Source organism: Maniola hyperantus, chromosome 25, assembly GCF_902806685.2.
Source record: "Maniola hyperantus chromosome 25, iAphHyp1.2, whole genome shotgun sequence".
Lineage (NCBI taxonomy): Eukaryota > Metazoa > Arthropoda > Insecta > Lepidoptera > Nymphalidae > Maniola > Maniola hyperantus.
In genome coordinates, this window is record NC_048560.1 from 7,446,979 (window position 1) to 7,460,022 (window position 13,044).

General features: G+C 38.5%; 1 protein-coding gene across 7 annotated transcripts in view; it reads right to left on the reverse strand.

The window, feature by feature from the left end:
• nrm (neuromusculin) overlaps window positions 1-13,044 on the reverse strand; it is a 506,208-nt gene that overhangs the window by 32,082 nt on the left and 461,082 nt on the right. For all 7 annotated transcript variants that reach the window (XM_069507073.1, XM_069507071.1, XM_069507068.1 and 4 more), the window contains exon 8: window positions 2,803-2,820. In XM_069507073.1, the coding sequence (XP_069363174.1) occupies window positions 2,803-2,820 (18 nt within the window). The remainder of the gene's footprint in view (window positions 1-2,802; window positions 2,821-13,044) is intronic.

Below are 13,044 nucleotides of genomic sequence, written 5' to 3' on the forward strand. Positions count from 1 at the left end.
GGCTAGAATAATTCATTATTAAAGAGAATAATTTAAAAAAAATCACGGTTTTTATTAATTTTTTAAATAATTAATTATTATTAACGTCACGCTGTAGGGAAAGCGATTAATGACGTCACAAGGCGTAAACCACAAATATTTTTCCTTTTTAGGGTTCCGTACCTCAAAAGGAAAAACGGAACTCTTATAGGATCACTTTGTTGTCTGTCTGTCTGTCTGACATTTGACATTTGGGAAAAAATTTGAAAACCGTGAATTTAGGGTTAGGTCACACAAAAAAAATTGTGGTCATGAACTAATAATTAGTATTATCAATTTTCTAAGTAAGATAACTATATCAAGTGGGGTATCATATGAAAGGTCTTCACCTGTGCATTCTAAAACAGATTTTTATTTATTTTTATGTACCATAGCTTTTGAATTATTCTGCAAAATGTCGAAAAAATACGACTGTAGTATACGAAACCCTCATTGCGCGAGCCTGACTCGCACTTGGCCGGTTTTTTTTAACAGCATACATACGTACATAAAAATATTACAATAAAACTTATGATTTTTTGTAATTATTCTCTTTAATAATGCATGTAATACATACGTAGGTACTTAAAAAGATTACAATAATACTTACGATTTTTTTAAATTATTATCTTTAATAATGCATTCTAGCCCCGTAAACTACCGCTATACAAAAAATCACTTCAATCCAAGGCCTTATTTCACTCAAGTAGACTTAGAGGCCTCGCTTCGCTCGGTCAATAAAACGTTATTAGTTACTAGCTGATGCCCGCGACTTCGTCCGCGTGGATTTACATTTTTCAAAATCCCGCGGGAACTCTTTGATTTTCCGGGATAAAAAGTAGCCTATGTGTTAATCCAGGGTATAATCTATCTCCATTCCAAATTTCAGCCAAATCCGTCCAGTAGTTTTTGCGTGATTGAGTAACAAACATCCACACTTTCACATTTATAATATTACTAGCGAATTACTAGTGAATTAGCGAAATCGGTTCAGCCGTTCTGGAGATTTGCGATGAGCAACACATTTAGTGATTCATTTTTATATTATAGATTTTATATTAGAGTATTAGGATATTAAGACTAGTTTATTTAGATAAGTATTAAGATTTACCACGTTGCAGTATTCGGGAGTCAGACGCAAACAGTACATAAGAACACATAAAACAGTATAAAAGTTAGGATTTAGTCAGTTTTGCGGCGCGCTGTTGCTTTGTTGGAGATTTTAATTGTACACGCCTCCGAGCCCTTCTACAATCTCTGAGTGCCACCACTTTACCAAGTTTCCACGTTGAGATACAGTCTATGGAAGTGACACTGCTCTACAACTCGTCGGAAATATCCGAGCACCTCGCTGAAATGCGCTTCCCCTCGCGTTTCCCCGCAGCTCGCCCGTTTTCACCTATCCAGTACCGGTGCCAACGCAAGCGCGTTGCATGACGTCACTAAGCCAGGTTCACAGATATTTCCGACGGGTTGTACATAATATACCTAAACAAAATCGCCTCTTGCCGTCTGTCCCTCTATGTACTTAGATGTTTTAAACTACGCAACAGATTTGTGGAATCAACTCCCAACAACAGTGTTCCCACTAGATGACAACATGGGGTTATTCAATGGGTGGACCAACAAATTATTATGACGTAGGCATCCACTTATAAAGGATTTTTGTTCAACATAAAAATCTAGCCCTAAGGCTATAAAATAGGGATTTGAAATTTATGTAGTCCACGCAGACGAAATCGCGAGCATTAAGCTTGTTATAAATATTATTATATTAAATACTATCTGTCCCGGCTTTACTCACGTGTGTAGTCGACGTTAGCCCGACTAGTTTCGAACCCATACGGGGTCCGACGGGGACAGATAGTATTTAGAATGGAAATCACTCACGGTAGTTTAAACGCTAAAATTATTATATTATGTCACTTCTAGCATCATTTTACATCTGCAGCTGTTAAACGTTTCCAAGTATTAGCATAGTAGATGGGTTATAATTAACTATGCATACACACTAGGGCGCAGGCCTCGTATGTCTGTATGTTTATATGTTACACGGAGAATTCATTACACTTTTAACGACGTGCCTACCCACTCAAATAATTGTTTTTGAGGATTTTTCATTTTATCTATAAGATTATGTATAAAAGGAAAATGTGATTGATTAGAAGAAGGTTGATTTTTTTTTTTCAGATACAAGTTAGCCCTTGACTGCAATCTCACCTGATGGTAAGTGATGATGCAGTCTAAGATGATAGCAGGCTAACCTGGAAGGGGTATGGCAGTTTTTATTAAACCCATACCCCTTTGGTTTCTACACGGCATACCGGAACGCTAAATCGCTTGGCGGCACGGCTTTGCCGGTAGGGTGGTAACTAGCCACGGCCGAAGCCTCCCACCAGACCAGACCAGAAAATTAGAAATTATAAAATTCCAAACCCCTGCCAGGAATCGAACCTCCCACTATTAAGAACACAGCGCTCAGCACTGCGCCAGGGAGGTCGTCGACTGACTGATCTATCAACGCCGCGCATGGCTCAAACTACTGGACGGATCGGGCTGAAATTTGGCATGCAGATAGCTATTATGACGTAGGCATCCGCTTAGAAAGGATTTTTGAAAGTTGAACCCCTAAGGGGGTGAAATAGGGATTTGAAATTTATGTAGTCATAGAGAGTGATATAACCTTCTTTTTGCCGCAAAATCAAAGTCGCTCCGGGATTTTTAAAAATCTAAATCCACGCGGACGAAGTCGCGGTCATCAGCTAGTATATCTTTCAAACTTACCTCTTCTGTTTCTCTCTGCTGCTCGAACAAACATGAAACAAAAGAAAAAATGAATATTAGCAAAAAGTTTCACAATTCCTAGGCTAAAGCACAGGTTAAAGTTCGAATAGGTCAAAGGTTAATTTATAAAAGCTTAGGTATAAAGTTAACACACTTTATCAGATTTCCTTTTGTAACCACACCGCGATAACCTAGTGGTTAAGACGTTTATCTCCTAATTGGGAGGTCGGGGGTTCAATATTCGGGTTCGTGAACACGTGAAGAAAAACATCGTGAGAAAATCTGCATGCCTGAGAGTTTTCCATAATGTTCTATAAAGTGTCTGAAGTCTGCCAATGCCCACTGAGCCAGCATGGTAGACTATGGCCAAAAGCTTTCTCATATTGAGAGAAGACCCGGGCTCAATAGTCAGTAGTGGACCAATAATGGGTTGATGATGATGATGATACTGCTTCAACTATAATCAGTACCCTTATTATAAATGCGTAAGTGTGTTTGTTTGTTGGTTTATTAGCTTGTTGGTTTATCCTTCAACCAACACGCAACGGAGCAACGAATTGACGTGATTTTTGCATGACTATGAAGACCTGGAGAGTGACATATAGGCTACTTTTTATCCCGGAAAATCAAAGAGTTCCCAAGGGATTTCAAAAAACCTAATTCCACGCGTACGAAGTCGCGGGCTTCAGCTAGTAACTAATAACAAATGAACTCCAAGCTGTGATAGCCTAGTGGTTAGGACGTCCGCCTTCTAATCGGAGGTCGCGGGTTCGATCCCGAGCACGCAACTCTAACTTTTCGGAATTATGTGCGTTTTAAGTAATTAAATATCACTTGCTTTAACGGTGAAGGAAAACATCGTGAGGAAACCTACATGCCTGAGAGTTCTCCATAATGTTCTCAAAGGTGTGTGAAGTCTACCAATCCGCACATGGCCAGCTTGGTAGACTATGGCCAAACCCTTTTCACTCTGAGAGGAGACCTGTGCTCTGTAGTGAGCCGGCGATGGGTTGATCATGATGATCATGATGAACTCGAGTTCAGCATAAAATTAAAACGCGTGCAAATCCATAGCAAAAAGCTTGTAACATTTTATTCCTCACAGTATAAATTGGTTCGTCCTGTAATTCGATTAATACTGAAAAGTTCGAAAGTTCTTTCTAACAAAAGTTCCAGCACAGCCAGTTGTCATCGACAATACGTATAAAAGTATAAAAGAAAAGAAAAGAAAAAAAGAAAAGAATCGAAAGAATTACTTCGCTCGGCCAGTTTTTCATCGGAAAATTTTTTCAACATTTTTGGGAATTAATTGGTCGGAATTTCACTTCGGCCAAGTTTTTGTAACGTTTTTCTCGTTGTCCATTAAAGGGACGGGCAACATTCGATAGAATTTTTATCGACATTTTTACGAACCCATGACTTCTCTCGAAGTAAATAAATGATTTCTAATCATGTTTCTCTACAATACGTTGCGTAATTAACTACATTAATACTCACGATTTATTCAAGGAAAACATGATAAGAAAACCTACTACTGTCTCGAAATAAATCTTTTAAAACGTATACGTAGCGTACTGACGTAATCCCATACGGTTGACATAGACAACAATATCAGAGGGCGTTAACATTTTGAGTGGTCAACCAATCACAAACAACCCTTTGTTTTCCGTACTACTAGAGAACTCGCATTATGAGAGACTAGCTGAGGCCCGCGACTTCATTCGAGTGGAATTAGGTTTTTAAAAAGCCCGTGGGAACTCTTTGATTTTTCGGGATAAAAAGTAGCCTATATGTCACTCTCCAGGTCTTCATAGTCATGCAAAAATCACGTCAATTCGTTGCTCCGTTGCGACTTGTTTGAAGGACAAACCAATAAACTAACAAACAAACACACTTTCGCATTTATAATATGGGTAGTGATATATGCAAGCTATCAAAAAACATTCAAAATTCATTTTGAAAACATAAGTTCGTTAGTAATTGGTTGGTGACTTAAAATGGCTAAGGCCTATTGAGTTTTTGTTTTTATCATTTGTATTTCTATTTGTAACAAAGAGAGTCCTATATTAACTTCTCTCCGTGGATAGAGCATAGTACAAAATAATTTTTATCGATATCGATAAAAACCTAACGCACACCATCTCTGTAATCCGATTACTGTAGTAGGCTGCATTTCAAGGTATTTTCAAGTCGCAAATGTTTTCCCTGTTCATATTGTGTTACTTTTGCTGCGTTATTTTCTTTGGAAAATTCTTATTTCTGTAAGCGTAGTAGTTAGAGAGCTAGTGGCTGTAATTATTCATACTTCCATACTATATTTTTTTAAATGCAAAAGTGTGTCTGTCTGCCTGTCTGTCTGTAGGTATGCTAGCTTTTCCCGGCCTATAAACCAATTTTCACGAAATTTACGGCGATATAAAGAGGCTGGATGAGGAAGATTGAGGGCCGGGTGTGGTGGCGCTCTTTAGGGAAGGCCTATGTCCAACTTGACGTCCACAGGCTGATAATGATGATGATGATGATGATGATGAAATTTGGTGCAGAGTTAGTTTACATCCCGAGGAAGGACATAGGCTACTTTTTATCCCGTAAAATTGAAGAGCTCCCACGGGATTCTCAAAGGCGTATCAATTTGAGCTATTTGTATGAAAGCTGACCGGAAACTGACATAGGAAATTTTATATCCCGGAAAAGCAAAGATTTCCAATGGGATTTTTAAAAACCTAAATCCACGCGGACGAAGTCACGGGCATCATCTAGTTCACAGTAAAGTGCATAGTAAAATTAGGAAAAAATTTGAGACAGCGTGTTTACCGGACAAGAACTTAAATATATAAATAAGGGCTAGCAAAGAAGAAGCATTAGAAGAAGAAGAAAAAGATCTATAATTTTGCCACCAGCTCTCAGCCTATAGGGTTTTCAAAGTCATTAGTGTCCGTTCGTTCACTTTTTACTCGTAATGCTTTACCGTTAACGTTTCATTGTATCAATTGAATGCGCAATCAATTTGTGAAGGCCTTTGTATCTTCGTTCGTATATCTGTTTAACTCTCCTTGATCTATTTATCTATAGATATAGACCAAAAAGATTTGCTACTGAAAATTTCTTGATATTTCTTTCAAGAAATTTTCAGTAGCAACCCCGAGTTGGGGAGTTTGCGGTTTTACATCCTTGTACCTAGGAGAGAGCGGAATACAAGAGTGAGGGAAAAGAGAGGATGAGATCGTAGAACAGCAATTAATCATGACTCTATATGGCTAAATTTTCATTGACAAGCACTATTCATAATTTTGCCATCAGCTCTCAGCCTATAGGAGTTTCAAAGTCATTTAGTATCCGTTCGTTTCACATTTTACTAGTACTACTTTACCGTTAACGTTTCATTGTATCAACTGAATGCGCAATCAATTTGTGTAGGCCTTTGTATCTGTTTAACTCTAGATGACCTAGTACTTATAGATGTACAGGGTGTAACCAGAACGTTAGCAAAAACTTAGCGTTATTGTTATACTACCTAAACACAATCCAATACCAATAGCCATTTGCCTCATTTTGTTGTTTTAGTAATTAAGTATTTTTCAAACCCGCAATGTCTAGCGTTCTAGTCAAGTCCTCTGTCAAGCTATCTCTGTACCAAATTTCGTCAAAATCGGTTGAACGGTTGAGCCGTGAAAAGTTAGCAGACAGACAGACAGACACACTTTCGCATTTATAATATTAGTATGGATTTACAAAAAAAAAGTGTTTTTTTTTTGTGGTATCATAATATCAGTAATCTACCTCTCTTCGTCAATTGAATGCGCAATCAATTTGTGAAGAATGCGTTTAACTCTCGTTGCCTTAGTGGATAAAGGATCATGAGGTCTCTAAGGTTCGGATCCTGAGTGGGACCAAAAAAATTTACGTTTTTAACAATTCCGTAGAACTCTTTGATTTTCCGAGACAAACAGAGAGCCTCAATAGCTCAACGGGTAAAGGAGTGTACTGAAAACCGAAAGGTCGACGGTTTAAACCCCGCCCGTTGCACTATTGTCGTACCTACTCCTAGCACAAGCCTGACGCTTAGTTGGAGAGGAAAGGGGAGTATTAGTCATTTAACATGACTAATATTCTTTAAAAAAAAGCAGATCCAATGTCTACCTACCTCCAGAGCTCTTCAGTATATACATGCAAAAATAATGTCCAGCTGTTGCTCCGTTGTAGCGTGATTGAAGGACTAACCAACAAAAATGTAATTAGCTTTTAATAACTTTGCATGTACACGTTTTGGATTAGTCTGTACTAGCTGACCCGCCCCGGCTTCGCTCAGGTGTAATTTAGAAAATGGGGGGGGGGGGGGGGTTGAGCTTCCAAAAATCCTGAAAAACATATTTCTTCATTTGTTGCCGAAAACCCAAATACCAATTTTCATGCAAATAACTTGAAAAATGACGGATTTTCATACAAACTTTCATCCCCTATTTAACCCCCTTGGTAGTAGAATTTCCAAAAATCGTGAAATACATATTTTTTTATTTTTGATCGGAAGCTTAAATACCAATTTTCATCGATGTAACTTCAAAAATGACGGACTTTCATACAAACTTCCATCCCCCATTTAACCCACTTAGGGGTGGAATTTCAAAAAATCCTTTCTTAGTGGATACCTGCTCTTTACAAAGAACACACCCTCCAAATTTCATGTCTCTAGAACCAGCGGTTTAGGCTGTGCGTTGATATATATGTCAGTCAGTCAGTCAGGACTTTGAATTTTATATATTACTAGCTGATGCCCGCGACTTCGTCCGCGTGGACTACACAAATTTCAAACTCCAGTTTCACCCCCTTAGGAGTTGAATTTTCAAAAATCCTTTCTTAGCGGATGCCTACGTCATAATAGCTATCTGCATGCCAAACTTCAGCCCGATCCGTCCAGTAGTTTGAGCTGTGCGTTGATAGATCAGTCAGTCAGTCAGTCAGTCAGTCAGTCAGTCAACCTTTTCCTTTTATATATTTAGATACAGATTGTTTGAAATTAAAAAAAAGCACACACACACACACTTTCGAATTTATAATATGGGTGATCTTTTTGAGGTGTAATAATTCAAAGGTAAATAATTCAGTCTTGCCTCATCATATTATCGTGGATAAAATATTACCTTGAAATCATCCCTTTTTCATACGAGAATATTAATTTTTTAAACCGTGATTAATGAGCTAGGTTTCCTAGACTTGGGGGGTGAACGGGGGAAGACGAAGGGGGTCGGAGGGGGTAAATTAGCACACATCGATCAGTTCATCGCGAAGAAGCTGTTCGGTGACAGGATGAAAAATTGCAACGACCCAATTCACCCCCCACTCCCCCCCATTAGCGGTAGTGGAGAATATTGATGTGACATTGTATTATACTTGAGTGAAGATAAAAAATTGGGATATTTGAGGAGCTGGCGAATGGAATTACAACGACGTACTTAATTTTCAATCCGCACTTGGCCAGTGTGGTAGACTATGGCCAAAACCCTTCTCACTCTGAGAGGAGACCCGTGCTCTGTAGTGAGCCGGCGATAGGTTGATCATGATGATGATGATGACTTAATTTTCAGACGAGTTGCAGGGAGCCGCTGGATTCAGGCGGCGCAAGACCGTGGTGTGTGGAAGTCCCTACAGGAGAGCTATGTCCAGCAGTGGACGTCTATCGGTCGATGATGATGATGATGATGATGATGATGATGATAATGATGATAACTTAATTTTCGTCAGATAAATTAAGTAGTTACTTACTCTTAGTTACAAGAAAATTGTTTATCTTCTTAGTAATAGACAAACTAGAAACCGTAAGCTGTCAAAACTTTATACCTAACTAACTTATGCTACCACCTAAAACCCTATGTCACCCCCTTAGGGGTTGTATTTTCAAAAGTCCTTTCTTAGCGGATTGCCTACGCCGTAATCCGTCCAGTAGTTTGAGCTGTGCGTTGATAGATCAGTCAGTCAGTCAGTCACCTTTTCCTTTTGTATATTTAGACTAGCTTATGCTTGCGACTTCGTCCGCGTGGACTACATAAATTTCAAACTCCCATATTTTAATCCACTTAGGGCTGGAATTTCGAAAAATCCTTTCTTACTGGATAGCTAAGTATGTATGGTATGGTCACACGAGTAGATATTATAGACCAGAGGGGAAGCTTCACACTAGCTCACGCACACCACGACGTGCCACGGACGCTACGTGCGCCCAGTTTGGCGGCAAACGGAGCGTCCGTGGCACGTCGTGGTGTGCGTGAGCTGCGCTAGATTGAGTGAACCTACAGCCAGCCGCTAGTATGAAGCTTCCCCTCTGGTCTATATATCTAGGTACTCGTGTGGTATGGTAGTTAAGTATTATTGTTATTATTATACTTAGTTGTAAAAATGAAATGATTATACTAAACATAGACAATGTTTGTGGCCGATTCTCTTGTACACAATCTCTAAACTAAACTAAATTAACAGGTCTAAATCTAGTGCCATCGTTTTCCGCAAGCAACATTATGAAAGGGATAGCAATAGATTTAGACGTGCCATTTTAGTTTAGTTTAGAGATTGTGTACAAAAGCTAATTCTTTTATATAGCCACATTATATAATAAATACTAACAAAATATGGGTCTCTGTTGCCTTAATAAATAAATTATTTGTTATTATTATTTACTAGCTGATGCCCGCGACTTCGTCCGCGTGGATTTAGGTTTTCAAAAATCCCGTGGGAACTCTTTAATTTTCCGGAATCAAAAGTAGCTTTTGTCCTTCTCCGGGATGCAAGCTATCTCTATACCAAATTTCATCAAAATCGGTTAAACAGATCGGTCGTGAAAAGCTAGCAGACAGACAGACAGACACACTTTCGCATTTATAATATTAGTATGAAAGTATTTCGTGCTCCACAGCTTGACAACTAAACAGTAATATTATTAAAATCAACCTTGAGCCTATAATAAATTATCGAAATGAAGGTAGTTATATCAACGTAACTATGACATTTCCAGGAAACATACACACGTGAGCGAATTCAATTTCCTGCGCCCTCCCCCCACTATACTCTCCCTCCCTGTAAACCCCCCCCCCCCCCCCCATGATTAATTAAAGACACCGCGATGTGACGTGCCAGATTAATGTACTCATATTAAAAAGGACGTACACTAGTCACAGCATTTCGCGTCGCTCGTGATTCTATTTTAAGGTTCCGTACCTCAAAAGTAAAAAGAAACCCTTGCAGGATGACTACTTCGTAGCCCTCTTTGTCAGGAACGCTTAGAAAATTAAGTTAAAGTTTCTTTGTGGCGGTTGCCACAGTTGCAACTAGATGGCGCTGTTCAATCGATAACATTTCATGACGTAGTCACGAACAAATGTACCGCCAACAGTACTCGCACTAACGGAGTTTTCTGCAATCTGGACTATAATATTATAGAAGTTTCAAGACCGTCACGTCAACCGTTGGCCCAGCTGGCGCTACCGAGCACAAACAACCGCTCGGTGGGAGATCTCCCTTTGCTACGGTCGAGCCTGCACATCGCTCCCGTACAGTTTAATATCGAATTGGTTCTTAAGTAGATTTAAGGTCCTTTAGAGCTGTATAAAATCCATCTTTTAATTCAAAGCAATCAAAACATACGACCATAAATTATTTGACGATACAAAAGTAGTTAGTTAAGTTCTTTTTATTTGTCTAGATATTTTGCAAATGCTGTGTACACATTTTATAGATACATTTATCAGCCTGTGTTTGTCTATAAGTGTCGTAGTTTATGTTGTGTTGTTTAATGTATTGTGTGTTCCTAATAAATAAAATAAAATAAAAATAAAAAACACTTGTATAAATTATATTCTATTCTGTTCTATTCTATTATATCAATACAAATTGGAGTAAGCTGTGATAGCCTAGTGGTTAGGACGTCCGCCTTCTAATCGGAATTCGGGGGTTCGATCCCGGGCACGCACCTCTAACTTTTCGGAGTTATGTGCGTTTTAATTAATTAAATATCACTTGCTCTAACGGTGAAGGAAAACATCGTGAGGAAACCTGCATGCCTGAGAGTTCTCCATAATGTTCTCAAAGGTGTGTGAAGTCTATCAATCCGCACATGGCAAAAACCCTTTCCACTCTGAGAGGAGACCCGTGCTCTGTAGTGAGCCGGTGATGGGTTGATCATGATGATGATGATGATGATGATGATATCAGTACAGATTGGGCTAAATACATAAAACAGAGCGGCAGTTTCGTCTGATGATTCAAATCAAGCGGTAATTTTTGAGAGAGTGTAATAAAGTGGCGGCTAACGGCGGGAACAACAAAAACCGGGAGCGAGCAATTTTCTCCCATCTCACACAAAAAACTGCTTTTTGATGTGGCACAAGTTATAAGAGGGAGACAAAGTTAAAAAAAAGAACTAATGCACTTTTAAGCTTATTTCGTGGTTATCTAAATATATAAAAGAAAAAAGGTGACTGACTGACTGACTGATCTATCAACGCACAGCTCAAACTACTGAACGGATAGGGCTGGGCATGTAGATAGCTATTATGACGTAGACATCCGCTAAGAAAGGATTTTTGAAAATTCAATCCTTATAGGGGTGAAATAGGGGTTTGAAATTTGTGTTGCGGAAATTGTGAATACATGCGGACGAAGACGCGAGCATAAGCTAGTGTCATTATAAACTCTCAGGCATACAGGTTTCCTCACGATGTTTTCCTATACCGCAAAAGCAAGTGGTATTAATAGCTTAAAAACGCACATAATTATCTCCCAAAAGTAAAATGTGTACACAAATTCTGAACCGCTGTTTTACCCCTGTAGGAGTGAATTTTCAAAAATCCTTTCTTAGCGGATGTTTACGTTATAATAGCTACCTGCATGCCAAATTTCAGTTCGATCTGTCCAGTAGTTTGAGCTGTGCGGTCAGTCAGTCAGTAAGCTTATGTTATACTAACGTATGCTCGCGACTTCGTCCGCGTGGACTACACAAATTTCAAACCCCAATTTCACCCCCTTAGGGGTTAAATTTTTAAAAATCCTTTCTTAGCAGATGTGTACGTCATAATAGCTATCTGCATGCCAAATTTCAGCCTGATCCGTCGATTAGTTTGAGCTGTGCGTTGATAGGTCAGTCAGTCAGTCACCTTTTCCTGTTATATATTTAAAATATTTAAGATGAACGCTACATCTTCTAACATGATCTAGAACATTAAGTTCGCAGCTTGAAGTAAATGAAAGAATGAAAAACGGCCCACACTTTCCGAGATGTCGTCTATTAAAATAATTGCACGAAACTTTAGCAGATACGCTGCTCTATTGCTCCTCTGTTCCTGATGGCTAGTCATAGAATAAATGTAAGTATACCGTTTCAGCGGTAAATAGAATTCATCCTTTTTAATAAAAAAAATACTGTTCTTGAAAAAAAAATACTTTATATTTTGACTTCACATACCTTTGAGAACATTATGAGAACCTGCATGTCTGAACATGCAGGTTTCCTCACGATGTTTTCCTTCACCGTTCTGTGATGTTACTTACCACCACCTTACCACTAATTCTCGGATTTCGGATTTATTCCTACTTGTGCTATGAGACCTACCTACCTACTAAAGGAGATTGCCCGTGAACGGGCCCTCTCTTGTTGCGTCGTGTCAAAACTTAATATTTTTTTTAAATGTGTTATTTTTTACAATTATATGTTTATTACGACTTTTCTTTCACCCTTTCATTGAAATATCCACAATTACAGTAAGAATCGTAAACATTTATTTATTTTCAAGAAGTATTAATTAAATATAACCTCAACATCAGCAACATAAAAAATTAGATTTCTTTATAACCAGGGTGAATATGTGGAAATCATTTGCAGAATATAAAAAGGTAATTATTTGTCTACAAAATAAAATGAAAACCATGGTGACATAACAACTATATTGGGGGGGGGGGGGGGGGCAAAGTTCCTAAGAAAATGGGGAATCTCCTTTCATAATTCTAGGTCAACGGGAAGTATCCTGTAGGTTTTCTTGACAGACATACAGACAGACAACAAAGTGATTCTAAAAGGGTTCCTTTTTTCCTTTTAAGGTACGGAACCCTAAAACAACACAGTTTAACGATGGCGTAGTATCATCAATCTGTGTAAAAACACAAATTTGATTTACCTGAAGTTTTTGTTACAATCTTTCTTTCCCGAAACGGTAATAAAAAGAACTGAAGTTAAATTTTCTGTTTTTATGTAAAATGAAG